Below are 15,000 nucleotides of genomic sequence, written 5' to 3' on the forward strand. Positions count from 1 at the left end.
TTAGCTATTAGTTATTTAGTTATTTTATTTATTATTTAAATGTTACTTAATTTTTATTCTCTTATAATTAGTTATAATGTTGTTGTTTGCCACAGTAATTTTTTGTTTTGAAGTTGATTTTAGGGAGAGATTGGGGCAGTGATAATCAGGACACAATAAGAAAATATTTAAGGTTACTATGGCGTTTCCAGGTTGCTTGTGAAATTGATGATCACAGAATTCTTGTTCCATCAAAACTTTCAATAATTTCTCCAAAACATACATTTGACTCAAGCAGTCTTCTTACTCGTTACTATTTTTTTAATTGCGTGCCATATGGATTTTGGGCTCGATTTATTACTCGTTTTTTGTTAATAACTAAAGAAATGTTATCTAATCCAAAAACCGAATTAAAGCCTAAAGTTCTTTCAGTAGAAAATGTACAAAAGAATAACTGTGATTCTGTTTTATGTGAAGAGTTTTTAAATACAAATGGCACACAATCTTTAGATCAAGATCACACATTTTCATCAGAATCAAAAACAAATTGTTTTTTTATAAATAATTGTTTTGAAAAATCCTCTTTAGAGAGAAATTGTATGAGCAACTCTGACTCGCTAAAAGACTTAAAAGATTGTAATTCACATTCGGAAGTGCACATTAATAAGGGATATGTTAACTCTCCACTAAGTTATGTTGGTGCAAGTAATCAATTATTTACAGCTAGTATGACTTGTAAAACTAATATTGAACAAGGCTGCAAAGACTTTTATAAATCTAATGGTGATTTTAGTAAAATGAATGACAAAGATAATTTTCCTATCGTGGAAAATTGTCCAACACCTAGTTTGCACTATCTCGAAAATGATGTATTGAATGTATTGCAAGAACTTGTAGATTGTGTTATCCTTAAATTTAAAGCAAATACAAGTGACGGAGTTGCAGAAAAAGATAATTTAACTTTTAGTTTTAATGCAGATAATGAAGTAAATCAAAATGATTCAAAAAATATTGACTTTACAGATTCCTTGAATGCTACAACTGAATTTATTTCAAAACAAGATCATGAAAAAAATCAATCGGAAGAAGATGATGAAGTCAATGCTCAATTTATTAAGGAGCTTTCAAATAATGATGAAGAATATGAAGAATATTTTAATGATTGCAATGAACTAGCATATCTTTTAGACAAAGGCTATTTAAGTTGCTGGAACAAAGGTATTATATTTAACCACCCACAATTGTATTTTTCCATACAACAGTTACATAGCACAGTAAAACCAGATCAAGAAACAATTGAAATACGTGTATCTAAATCCCCTCTAGGCTATCGTGTTCTCGGCTATATTGTTGATCATATTAGAACACTTTTGGAAGAGTGGTATGAGGGTCTTTTGTATTCAGGTACTGTTGTTTCTTCATTAGCATGTCCTGTTTGCACAAGTTTGGGTTTAAACCAACCTTACACTTTTAATATAAGTACTGCTTTTGAAAAAATATATAAATCTTCAGAAGAAAATGTTTGTAAGGTAATGTGTGAACAACTTCATAATCCAAGAACAGTAAACATAGAGGAATTTTGTCCAGATCTTACTTTCCAAGATTTACCAAAAACAATGAAATTTACTTCTAACGATTTTCAATGCGAACAAAATGAGAAATATAAACTGGGAGAAGGACAATATGGAAAAGTGTACAGTGGCAAATGTAAAAACAAAATTAATTCTGCAATAAAGTTTTATGAACTTAATATGGTCAACTCAGATGTACTCTTATCATCATTGAATCAGTTTTACAATATTCGACAAGAAGTTATAATGCTCAGTAAGTTGCGTCATCACCCGTATATAATTCAATTTTTAGGTTTCTCACTGAAACCAGAATTATGTGTTGTGATGGAACGTGCTAGTCGTGGTTCTTTATCATCTGTCATTCACAAAAAGCGCGAAGTTATTCCTAGAATTGTCAAGTTTCGAATTTGTCAGCAAATAGCAAGTGCTATAGCTTTTATGCATAAAAAGTATATTATTCATCGCGATATAAAATCAGATAATATTTTATTATTCTCGCTTAATCATAATGCAAAAATCAATATAAAGTTAACTGATTTTGGTACAGCAAACTTCATGAGTCCGTCTGGTATGAAAACATTATATGGCACCAAAGGTTACACTGCTCCAGAAATGATTTTGTACCGATCATCTTTAGATGAATATAATTCTAGTGTTGATATATACTCATTTGGAATTGTTATTTATGAGTTAATTGCATATAAAAGGCCTTTTCACGATGTTTCAGAAGCATATGAAATCGATCAGAATGTCAAAATGGGATTTCGACCAGTATTTTATGACATTCCTCATGCATTTTATGGATTGGTTCATTTAACAAAGTTGATGATATTATTGTGGCATCAAGAGCCTTCCAAAAGACCTCAAGCTAAAGATGCTTTAAGTGTGTTACTGTCTCCAACTTTTCAATTGGTTTTTGGACTGAAAACATTATCTTCTATACATAACCCACGTGAGTTATGTTATGTAGAAAAGTATAACCAAATTTGGATAGCTTGCGATGACAAAGATGACCAAGGTATGTTTGTTATAATACAGGGCTGTAGTTAAGCGTATTGCTTTTTACACCTTCACAATTTGTATTTTCTTAAAAAAAATTTTTTTTTTTTTTTTTTTTTGAAATTTTTTTGAAATTTTTTTGTCTAATATAGCATTTCGTTTGGCCATTCTTAAAAGTAATATTCTTGTCTAAGTTTTTTATTAGGGGTTGTAAATTAAGTCATGCTAAATTTATTTTTTGAATAGAAGTATGATCGCTTGCTCTCTTGCGCGGAGATTACTGTTCAACATAATGCACTTTTGAATTTAAATTACTTAAATCTCTGTGTGGAAGCCAATAATATTTTAAAGTTAGATTTAGTTAGATTTACTGAACGGATAAAATAAATTGCAGTAAATTTACCAATAAACTTAATAAAAACATCCAGTTAAGTTACTCGTATGTTAAATTTATTTTATATACTCAAAAGATTCACAAAAGTTAGCCATACAAATGTTTCTATTTATATCTTTTATGCTGTTTACACATAATATAAGCTTCTTACTAAAAATTGCATTACAAGAAATCTCGGATAGAATTTGAAAAATGCAATACCATTGCTTTATTTTTTCATTTAATTTAAAGCGATATCAAGATTAAACAATTTCTATAAATACGCAATTTGTTTTTAGCTATTTTTTTTTTAATTATTTGAACAAAAGAATTGTAGTCTTCTAAAATTCTCTTATTTGCGATTGAAATTTGAAATTAAAAAAATACATATATCTAGCTACAATAACAATATCAGATTTAAAACCGTAAACATTTTGAATATTTAATTATTTTTTTATTCGTGAAAATAGTTTGAAAAGTAGAAACATTCTATTCAGGGCCATCCCAAACAGGGAGTGTAGGGATTATCCCAACCCCCTCACCACCCCCACCTCCACCCCAAAGCTGTTATATATGTTATATTTGAGTTGGCACATTTGTACATTTAGCATTTAATTTGGCAAGTTTTGAAGTATAGTCGGCAAGTTTTGAAGTATAGCTAGCAAATGTCAATTATTAAGGATTTTTTTTTTGTCTCTAATTGGCAAAAAAAAACTCATATACTGCTGCTTTTCCAACCTACTAAATCATTGACCTATTGTATTTTTGACCTACTGAATTTTTAACCTACTGTATTTTCAATTTTACAACTTCACTTTTCCAGTATGTACTTTGTATTTTTTGTTGTTGATTTGAATACGAGTCAAATTTGATCAGCGTTGGCGCAGTGGTTGAAGCGCTGTCTTCAGAATCAGGAGGTATAAGGTTCAATAAATGCTTGGAAAACTTATTGATTGTTAATTTTTTTTTTTTTTAATTTATAGTGTGAAAAAAGCATCGTTAAAAAGAAAGACCAAATAATAGGTTTAAAATTAATTTATCTCAAATCGGTTGAAAATGAAAATCTATAAAATAGGTTGAAAAACAAATCGGTCGAAAACAAAAACCTCATTAATCAGTTGAAAATCAAAAAGACTATAATCGGTATATATATATATATATATAATATATATATATATACTTCGTCAATAGATTGTTGAACATTTTCATCAAAATTTTCTAGATTTAGGCGCATAAACTCATCAATAACAGGCAGATTGTAATCAGCCAGCGTTTTACCACTTTGATTTATAATCTTTTCACTTTGATGAAGAGTAGCTTATTCAGCTATTAGAAGTGGGACTGAGTGGTGAATGAAATCTTCCATCATAAAAGCTTTGTATGTATTCCAGAGATGCAAAGGATTGTCAGGTTGACAAAAGGTCAAAATAATTGAAAACAACTGTCTCATTTGCTTTGGCATATATGTTAGCTGTTGTAATTTACCAGAGTAGTAGTTGTAAAATTTTATTATTTCATGTTAGCTTTTACAAAATAATTAATGCTGGTACATCATGATTCCAAAATATTTATAGCAAAATCATGTAGTAAACAGCGCTAAAGACAAAAAATCAAATTGAGATAAAACAAATTGTATATATGGCAAAATAATTTGTATTGGCTTTTAGTGAATGATTAAAGGCAGCGATTTTTGATAAAATTACCTATTTACCATTTTTAACAATAAACACCAACATGAAGATAAGCCAAATATTTATTAACTCAAAAGATAACAAAAACACATTACAGCAACAACACACAACAATAGCACACACCATAAGTTAATATAATATGTTTATAACAGTAAGTTAAGATAACATTCTTATTTAACAGAACATAAGTAACAACATTAAGCAAAATGTTATTAAAATACATTATTATGTACTTTTTGACACTAAAGACTATCATGTAACCCTCTGTTATATATACATCACTTGGCTGGCAAAGTTGACAAATCTTACTCTACACGTTTACAAAGTCACGGCACTTTGAAACAACATAATATAAACATATGTACCAACTTTAAACACAATAAATGTGTTTAAATATGTATATAAGGTTAAATATATACCTTATATACATATTTAAACACATTTTAAAAACAGTTATATAACATATATTGACACATACACAAACAATAAAAAACACTTTACATTATTATAAAAACACATTGATAAAACAACTGTAAAGCATAAATTACCAGATACACATACATATCAAAAAAGCATAAATGCAAACAATAAACGTGTACAAACAAAAATTTTAAAAATGACGCAAGAAAATTTAAAAAGATTCAAAATAAACAAAATATATATTGACAAACAATACTCCTTACCTTTTTTTTTTCAACTGTAATCCTCATAACAAAATTTAATCTTTACATATAATAATATGTGACATGCCATATCAGTGTTGGCACAAAATTTTAATTTAATTTTTCTAAATTTTCTAAAAAAGAACAAAAATAGTTAATAGTATCACAGAAATTTTAAAGTAGTAATAACCATTTTATGGAAATAGCATTAGTATAACTTTAAAAAACATCCATACCCCTAACATCCATACCCCTAACATCCATACAAATAATTTCCTTCAATTAGTCAAAGATACCGTTCATTGAAAATTACTCCAGTTTTAAATTTTTGCTGTTGTTCATTATTAACTTTTGTTACTTCTATTATAATACTCATAATTTGATCTATATATTACTCCATAGTATATAAATTATCTATATTATATATATATATATTTTGACTACATGTTTGTTTTATGATTATATATATGTGCATACTTATGTATGGATATATTTATATGTATATGTATGTATATATATGTGTGTGTAGATATGTATGTATATATTTATATGTATATACAAGTTTTATCTTGTCATATATATCTTATTTATCACTTATATTTATCTTATTTATCTTATTATATCACTTATATTTATACTATAGCAGTATAGTTACATTATAAATCTTATTTATATTTTAAACTTATATACTTATAGTTATACTTTACTCTATAATCTTAGATTATTTAGACTTATTATTTAAATATAAAGATTATTTATACAGTATCATAATGCTTATATAGTATTTATATTATATCTATTATATTATTTATCATTATCTGATTCTTATAAGTTACTATATTTTATAACACAATTATTTAATACATTATTTCTGTTTGAATATATAAGTTTCAAAAGGGTTACATTCTTTACTTTTCATCAAAATCTCACACACAGTATTGCATCGGGTTCACTAGTATCTGTAATTAAAATATAGACTAAAATTTGATACCAATAATACAATAAAACTTGTATAAAATAAAAGTATAAAAGTCATAAATAAAAATATAAAATTCTGTAAATAAAATATATAACTCTTAAATTAAAAATAAAAATATAAAACTCAAAATTAAAAATAGAAATAAAAACCTAATAAAAATACAAATATAAATTTAGTTCAACCAAGTACCCTTTTCTCATCTTCATTATCCTAAATGCTGAAGTGAATAATATGGTTGTTAAATCTCCTTGTTGTGTTTGTTATAAAACCGTAACATGCAATCAAAAAGCTATACAGTGCGACTCTTGCAATAAGTGGATCCACATTAGGTGTAATAATGTTGATAAAAAATTCTACAACTCTTTGATGACTGAAACTGGCTATTGGTACTGTTTTAATTGCTTAAATAACACTCTACCATACTCTTCCCTTACAGATAAGGATTTTAAGGTCACTATAAATGGTGCAAACACTTCTACTCATAATTTATTTTATGACACTTCATCTAACCTAAATAATCTTTTTCAAAATAAACTTGACAATTATAATATTAATTGTAAATACTATGATACAACAGAGTATAACAAGTATTGATTCAAAAACCTATTTACATGTAAATATATCATCCCTGACATATTACCTTGATGATCTAAAACTTCTGCTTTCCCTTATGAATAATAAACCTAATATCATTGCTATATCTGAAACTCGCTTAAATCGTAACATAACACTTAGAACTGGTATTGCTTTTAATGGCTATGTCTTTGAACATACTGATTCACATTCTAATAAAGGAGGAACTATTATATATATAAAATCTGAATTAAATTATAACTTAAAATCTGACCTCATAATCCAGAACAACAAAGAACTAGAATCAACCTTTATTGAAATTTTACTGCCATCAGAAAAAAATATTAATGTAGGTTGCATTTATCGCCACCCATGTATGAGCACTAGTGAGTTTAATATCACTTATATACAAACCTTACTTGACAAGTTATCACTAGAGAATAAAAATATAGTTCTTTTAGGAGACTTCAACATTAATCTTTTAAAATATGTTTACTTCTATGATGTTTCTTACTTTCTATATCTTATGTGCTCTTTCTACCTCTTACCATTAATTACTCAATAAACCAGAATTACCCCAAAATCGAAGACTCTCATAGATAATATATTTGTAAACTTTCACACTCCAAATACTAAATCAGGCAACCTAACAGTTTGTCTTGCTGACCATCTTGTTCAGCCCATATCCTTTCCATCCAAGAACTTAAAACAGTCTCATTTTAAATTATATCGTAGATGTTTTAAAAATTTTGACGAAAAAAGTTTTTTAAAAGACCTTAAAGAAACTGATTGGCTTCCAATAAACCATTTAAACTACTGTGTTCATAACTCTACTTCAAAGTTCTTGGATGCACTTAAAAGATTACTTGATAATCACGCCCCTTTTAAAATGTCAACCAAAAAAGCTAATAAATCTTTATCAAAGCCATGGATTACTAATGGAATCATTATGTCAATACAAATTAAAAATAAGTTGCACAAGAAGTTTATAAAATGTAAAAATGAGAATTTAAAGCTACAATACTTTCAAAAATTCAAATATTACAGAAATCAAATTAGTAACCTACTGCGATACTCAAAAAAATCATATTATTCAACCTACTTTAATAAAAACTTAAATAACCTTAAAAATATCTGGAAAGGAATAAGGAGTATTATTTATATTAAATCAAAGATCAACAATAATATAGATAGTTTAAATATCAATAATAAAACTATAACTAACAAGAAAATAATTGCAAACACTTTTAATGATTACTTCTCTTCAATTGCAGATAAACTTTCTAAAGAAATTATGCCTCCTAGATTTCACTTCAGCCACTATTTGAAAAATCAAAATCCTGATACTTTTTTTATATCTCCAGTTACTCCTCAAGAAGTAAATGACTATATTTCCCTCATGAATCCAAAAAAAAGCACCGGTCCCAATAGCATTCCTTCAAAAATAATGACCTTAGCATCTCAAGAATTGAGCTTCCCCTTGAGTATTATAATAAATCAATCTTTTCAATCAGGGATATTCCCTGACTTATTAAAAGTTGCAGATGTTGTTCCAATTTTTAAAAGCGGCTGTAAACAAGATCCATGTAACTATCAGCCTATATCCTTACTCTCAAATATAGGTAAACTAATTGAAAAATTTATGTATAACAGGCTGCTCAGCTTTTTAAATCGATCAGATAGCTTATATAGTCTGCAATTTGGATTCCGAAAGAAACACTCTACTAACCAAGCACTCATAGATATAACTGAAACCATACGTGAGGCTTTGGATCAAAAGCAATTTGCTGGTGGAGTATTTGTTGACCTGCAAAAAGCTTTTGATACTGTCAACCATGAAATTTTATTATCAAAACTGTATCATTATGGTGTAAGGGGAATTGCACTGAACTGGTTTAAGTCATATCTAAACCATCGTTTACAAAGTGTTACTATTGGTAATATCTCATCCACTACTAAGTTTACATCTATAGGTGTTCCTCAGGGTTCAACTCTGGGTCCGCTTCTTTTTCCTTATCTACATAAATGATTTAAACACTTGTATTAAATACTCAAAGGTGTATCATTTTGCTGATGACACTAACCTTCTGATTGAAGATAAGTCTTTAAAAAAGCTAAATAAGTACCTAAATTATGACCTAGCATCACTGGTTCAATGGCTGCGATCAAACAAAATATCTTTGAATGTCAAAAAAACTGAATTAGTTCTATTTAAATCTCAAGGCAAAAAAATTACCAAAAAACTTAATTTTAGAATTAGTGGTCAAAAACTAAATATTGTAGATAAAGTAAAATATCTGGCCATCTACAGATGAAAATCTTTTGTTCATTCAACAAATTAAGTCCATATCAAACAAATTAAGTCGAGCAAATGGAATGCTTAACAAATTAAGGCATTTTGTGAATTACGAAACCCTTGTGAATATTTGGCATGCTATTTTTAACTCCCACCTACGCTATGGTTGTCAGATATGGGGACAAAGTCCATCTATTTATGAAAAAAAACCTTATAAATCTCCAGAATAAATCTTTAAGAATAATTCACTTTCAACCTAACAGTTTTAGTTCTGACATACTGTATAATCTTTCTAAAATTTTAAAGCTTGACAAACTTATCTACTTATCAAACTGTGTTCTTGTATGGGACATTGTCCACCATAATACGCCTAGCTGCTTCACTAGCTATTTTAAATTCACAAATGATGTTCATAGTTATAAACTTAGGTCTGTCTCTTATTGTAGTCTTTCTATGCCTTTAAAACAAACACACAAGTATGGCATCAGTCAATCAAGTATCAATCAATTTTATGTTGGAACTCTCTTCCTGTTGAAACTAAAAAAATATTCTCCAAAATATCAAATAGAAATGTCTTTATAACCCATGTAAACAAATTTATCTTCAGTAAAAATTATCAATGAACTATCAGTTATGCAATCACCCCCTAGTTATTCTCTATAACTAAATTTTTAATATAATAAAAGTAACATAGAAATAAATAAAAATAACTCATAAATAAAAGTAAAAATAAGAATAAAAATATAAAACCAAAAATAGAAATAAAAATATAAAACTCATAAAATAAAAATAAAATAGAATTAAAAACACAAAACTAAAAATAAAACATAAAAGTATATAAATGTTCATTTAGTCACAATCAAGTACCCTCATTTTCATCATCCTGTAAAGTTATATGGCTCTAAAATTTGTGGCACTACTAAACCATATAACATCTAATAAATAAACAATAAACTATTTTCTATGCAATCGTCCCGCTTAATTCTCTATAACAATTTTTTTTTATTTTTTTTAATTTTTTTTATCTATTACTTTAATTGCATTTCAATTTTTCTGTTTGAAAAATGCTGGATCACAACAAAACTCCTATGACTTCTACTTCTTTGACGCTTCTTCTTTTCTTTCCATCTTTTTACTGTTATATTTTTGTTATTGATATTGTTATGATTTTTATATTTTTTATTTATTTTTTTTTTGCATTTATCCTTATGATAATCACTATAATATATATAGATAAATATATAGAATATATATTTATCTATATATATTATGGTGATTATCATAAAACTATATTATAATAAAATATATACCTATATATAGTAAAATATATAGATAGTACTTATTATATTACTGTATTTAATATTATTATTACTATTTATTACTATCATTATTACTATTTATTTTTATTTATTTTTTATTACTTATTATTATTATCATTATTATTATGCTATATTTATACCATCATAGGTCTTTACGCGTCATCAGTTTATAACTGTTTGTAAATATCCCGCACGATTGTATATATATACAGTTATTATTAAAGTGAAAATATATTGATTTGATTTGATTTTGATTTGATTTCCTTCTAAAAAATAAAATAATAAAACTGCTAAAAGAAAAGCTAAAACAAACAAAATATAAACGATTTAAAAAATTTAAATCCTTTCTACATATAATCCTTGCTACTTCACCTAATAAAAATTTAAATCCTTTCTACTTATCTAATAAAAATATATATACAACTATTCTATATACTTACTTCAATTATAATATGATCTTAACGGTGATTAACAATTATAATATAATCTTAACGGTGATCTTAGTATGATTCTTCTTTTTGTAGTATATCTAAACACGAAAGGTAATTGCCGGCAGTGCCGGGGTAATTGCCGCAGGAGAATATTGAAGTATCAATTTTCGATTAATATGCGTAAAAAAGTATTAAATTCTTCGCATACTTTAATTTTCAAAAAAGGCACAACTTGCTTTTAAAATTAAATACTTTAAATTTTCAACATTCTTGTTAATATAAATGCTACATTATTTTTTTTTAATAAAATTTGGCATGCACATTTGATATCTGATCAACAACTAATCAAAAAAAATTTTTAAGAAAAGTTATTTCAATAAAAGCGGTGTAGGTTACAAAAAAAAACTATTCAAAAACAAAGTTAAACTCTTCTACTTTTTTAAAAATATCAGTGTTGATATAAAATTCTAAAAAATACCACAACAAAATATATCCTTACAACTGAAACACTAAGCACGCTTTGATAAAATGGTTAAAGATTTTTATTACATAATTGGTGCCGTAACTCATTGAATACGCACATACCTACATCAGTAAGACTTTAAGATTTGCTGCATACGAAACCTTCAGTTGATGTAGCGTCACTTCCTTGCAGCTGTGGGCTATAAGATAGTCAATGTACTAAAGCCAATTAATGTTCTACAATTCACTATATCGAATGAGGGTTTGGCATGGGGCAGCAAGTCTCCATTGATGAGAGCGCAATAAGTAAAAAAAAAAAGTTGTTTTAAGATGTAGCTTTACCATTAGAATATTCTACAAATTTATGCTGGTCTTTACCATCTACAAGAACATATTTTATAAAAGAGTATTTTTGATAAAATTAATCATTTTTAAATACAAAAGGTTAATACAGTTTTATTCAAAATCACCACTAAATATGAGAGGTTTTTTAAGTTGGTGATTGGCGTATGGGTAATATTTTAATGCACTCTAGTAGCTAAAACAATAACCTGCAAAAGTTCAACTTTTAGTTTTTGTGACAATTTGAAATCAGAACACCAACATATTTTTCAAAGTAATTAAAATTAATAAAAACATATATATATATATATATATATATATATATATATATATATATATATATATATATATATATATATATATATATATATATATTTATATATATATATATATATATATATATATATATATATATATATATATATATATATATATATATATATATATATATATATATATATATATATATATATATATATATATATATATATATATATATATATATATATATATATATGTGTGTGCTTTCAATTTGTATCATTAATTTGTTTTGCCAATTATTGAAAAAAAGTTGCATTTGTATTTTTTATTGTTACATTTTATATAATGATCATTAGTTGGTAACAAGAGTTACAAGTTCTATTTTTAAATGATATATTTAGCAAACTTGCGGTAGTGGTGTAGTGGTAGAGCGCTCGTTTCATAGGCAAGAGGTTCCGAGTTCGATCCTCACCACGTCCCTGGTAGTACCGCGCTCGACTTGTTTCTCCGCGCAGCTCCCTTGTTCATCGAGGTTTGTGTTTCGGAGTAATAGAGTTAGAGGGTTATACCACAAATAAGCGGCCTCCTCATCTGTGACCTTCTTGGCCTTGAGGAGGTGAATTAACAAAAAAAAAAAAAATTTTTGTAACAAGACGAGTTTGTTTATAAGTAAAAAAAATGAACATTTATTAAAAACAAGATGGCTTTTAAATGCGTTAAACAACATTAACAATCATTTAAACATAATTGACTGATCACAAGTTTTTTTGAATCACTTTGATGTATTTATGTTATTCAAGTCATTGAGTTATTTATTTATATATTGTTTAGGTTGCTAATTTTAATAAATTAGTAAAGCAAAAAATTGCTGATGTTCCTGGCACCATTCAATATTGTAGGCATGTTTGTAAGCATTATTGTGTGGATAAATATAGTTATGCTACGCAAAGAAAGTTTAAAGGAGATGTAAAGCTTTACACTGCAAAAAATTAAGTACGGATAACATGTTATAAAATAAAATAGTAAGGTATTGTTAATTTTTTTATAAAGATATAGACCACCGATAGTAATGTTTATTTTAAATGCTATATTTAACTTAATCATATCAACTATGTAAACCAGTTTATCAACATTTGTAGTGTTGAGATTTGATCTTGTTAAAGTAACAACTTGGCAAACTCCTGAAAAAACTCTCAGATGACCCTTATGCTTTGGGTTGATTGATTTGATAAATCTAATGAAACCATTAGTTGACACTAGATAGAATGTCGTCATAGGGTTTAGCTTGAAGTGCTCTGATTATTGAGGATTGTTGAGGATTGACCAACAACATTTTTTGCTTTTTTTGCTGAACTAGATAATTTTTTTTTCTGCAGCTCTTCTTTTGTTTTCCTCAAACTGTGTGTTAATAACTCCATGTTTTGCTTTAAGATGCGAATGAAAAGTAGAAGTTGAGTACTGTTGTGTATTGAGTACATTCTTACAATGCTTGCAAGAAGCTTTATCCTCTTTAGTCGTATTTTTGTCAAAATGGTGCAAAATCGGACTTACCTTTTTTCAAAAAAGGTAATGTTTAAATGCAATAAATTTCTCAGCACAATATTTATTTTTCTAAGTAATGTTCCCATTATAAATATGTATATAATCAAGTTAAGATAAAAATCATTATCAATAATAATATTAACAAATTTAGTTACCATTATACGATAATAGTAATTACTATTATACGCAATGATGATAATAATAATTAAATAATTATGAAATGACTATAATTGATGGTGTGTCCCTCAAACAATAATCTGATAAATGCAATTACACCAAATATTAAAAGTTATAATAATTACACTAACAGTAATAATAAATGGCAATATAAAAAAGTTTATGTGTATATTATATTATGTATAATTATGTATAACCAAATAATAAAAACTGATCATAAAAATATATATAATAGAAAAACAGTGTAAAAAAAAACAACAATAGTAACAATAATAACAAATGACAAATAGTAAAAATAAAAACCATTCATGGAGCAAATATTTAGTTTACAATAAAATAACACAAAAACAATAAATATCACTTCATTAAATAAATTAAATAGTTATAAACTGTTTGTTGTTTTCTCAGTAACATCTGATTTATAACTTTAGCGCTATGGCTTTTTATGCTCTCACATGAATTCCATGTGAATGATCGCTAATACCAATCATTATGTATTACTTGTGGTAGTCATGAGGTAATTAAATGTACCAATCATTTTGTAATTAATTATGGTACGCAAATAGCGCAAATACTAATTTTTGATATTATTAGCAATTTGTTAATAATGTCCAAAATGGAAATATTGGTGTAGCAATTGTTACAAAAACAATTTAGCAAAAACCAGATACTTAAGCTTTAAACTTTAAAGTGTATCACTCTAATAAAGTTAATTATATGTAGTAAAAGTTTAAAATATGTAGTAAAAGTTTAAAATAAATTAAAGTGAATATTGCACAATTTGTACACAAATATTAAATCTGGTTTAAAGTTCAAATTAGATTTTAATCTTTTTAACAAATAGTGGAATGAATAGCGATGTGCATATTTAGTGACTAAAGTTTTACGATTAAAAAATATTCATAATTTGTAAAACTTCTTAACCAAAATTTGGAATACCTCGTATTCGTTAAGCTGAAGTAGTTGTAACTGAAGTTTAAGGAATATTGAATCAGCCTTCGCTTTGAATGCGATCAGCGAAGTTAAACAAACTTTGCCGGTGCTTCTGTATGAACTCTAGTTGAGCTTGGTAATATATACCAATTAGGAGTAATTATAGTATGCGTGCATAGAAAACAAATTACTTTGAAAAATTTCTACCCTTAAAGTTGCTCGAATTTAGTGTGTATGTATGTATTTATGTATGTATTTTATGTGGGCTATACATGAATTTTTCTTTGCAGACTGCAAATTTTCAATTCTCTTAAAGCTAATATTATTTATATTCAAGTGTTCGTAGACCATCCAATCCTCTGCTGTTATGCTGTCAGCTGGAGCAAATCCAACTACCCAGCAAACATGTC

The 15,000-nt window shown here is 26.8% G+C and overlaps 1 protein-coding gene across 1 annotated transcript in view; it reads left to right on the forward strand.

Moving 5' to 3' along the window:
* Positions 1 to 2,600, forward strand: part of LOC136083027 (leucine-rich repeat serine/threonine-protein kinase 2-like) — a 30,706-nt gene extending 28,106 nt beyond the window's left edge. The window contains exon 3 of the mRNA XM_065802438.1: positions 114 to 2,600. Coding sequence (XP_065658510.1) covers positions 114 to 2,600 — 2,487 coding nt within the window. The remainder of the gene's footprint in view (positions 1 to 113) is intronic.
* Positions 2,601 to 15,000: the final 12,400 nt, after the last annotated feature.

The sequence above is a fragment of the Hydra vulgaris genome, chromosome 08 (genome assembly GCF_038396675.1).
Source record: "Hydra vulgaris chromosome 08, alternate assembly HydraT2T_AEP".
NCBI classification, from domain to species: Eukaryota; Metazoa; Cnidaria; class Hydrozoa; order Anthoathecata; family Hydridae; genus Hydra; species Hydra vulgaris.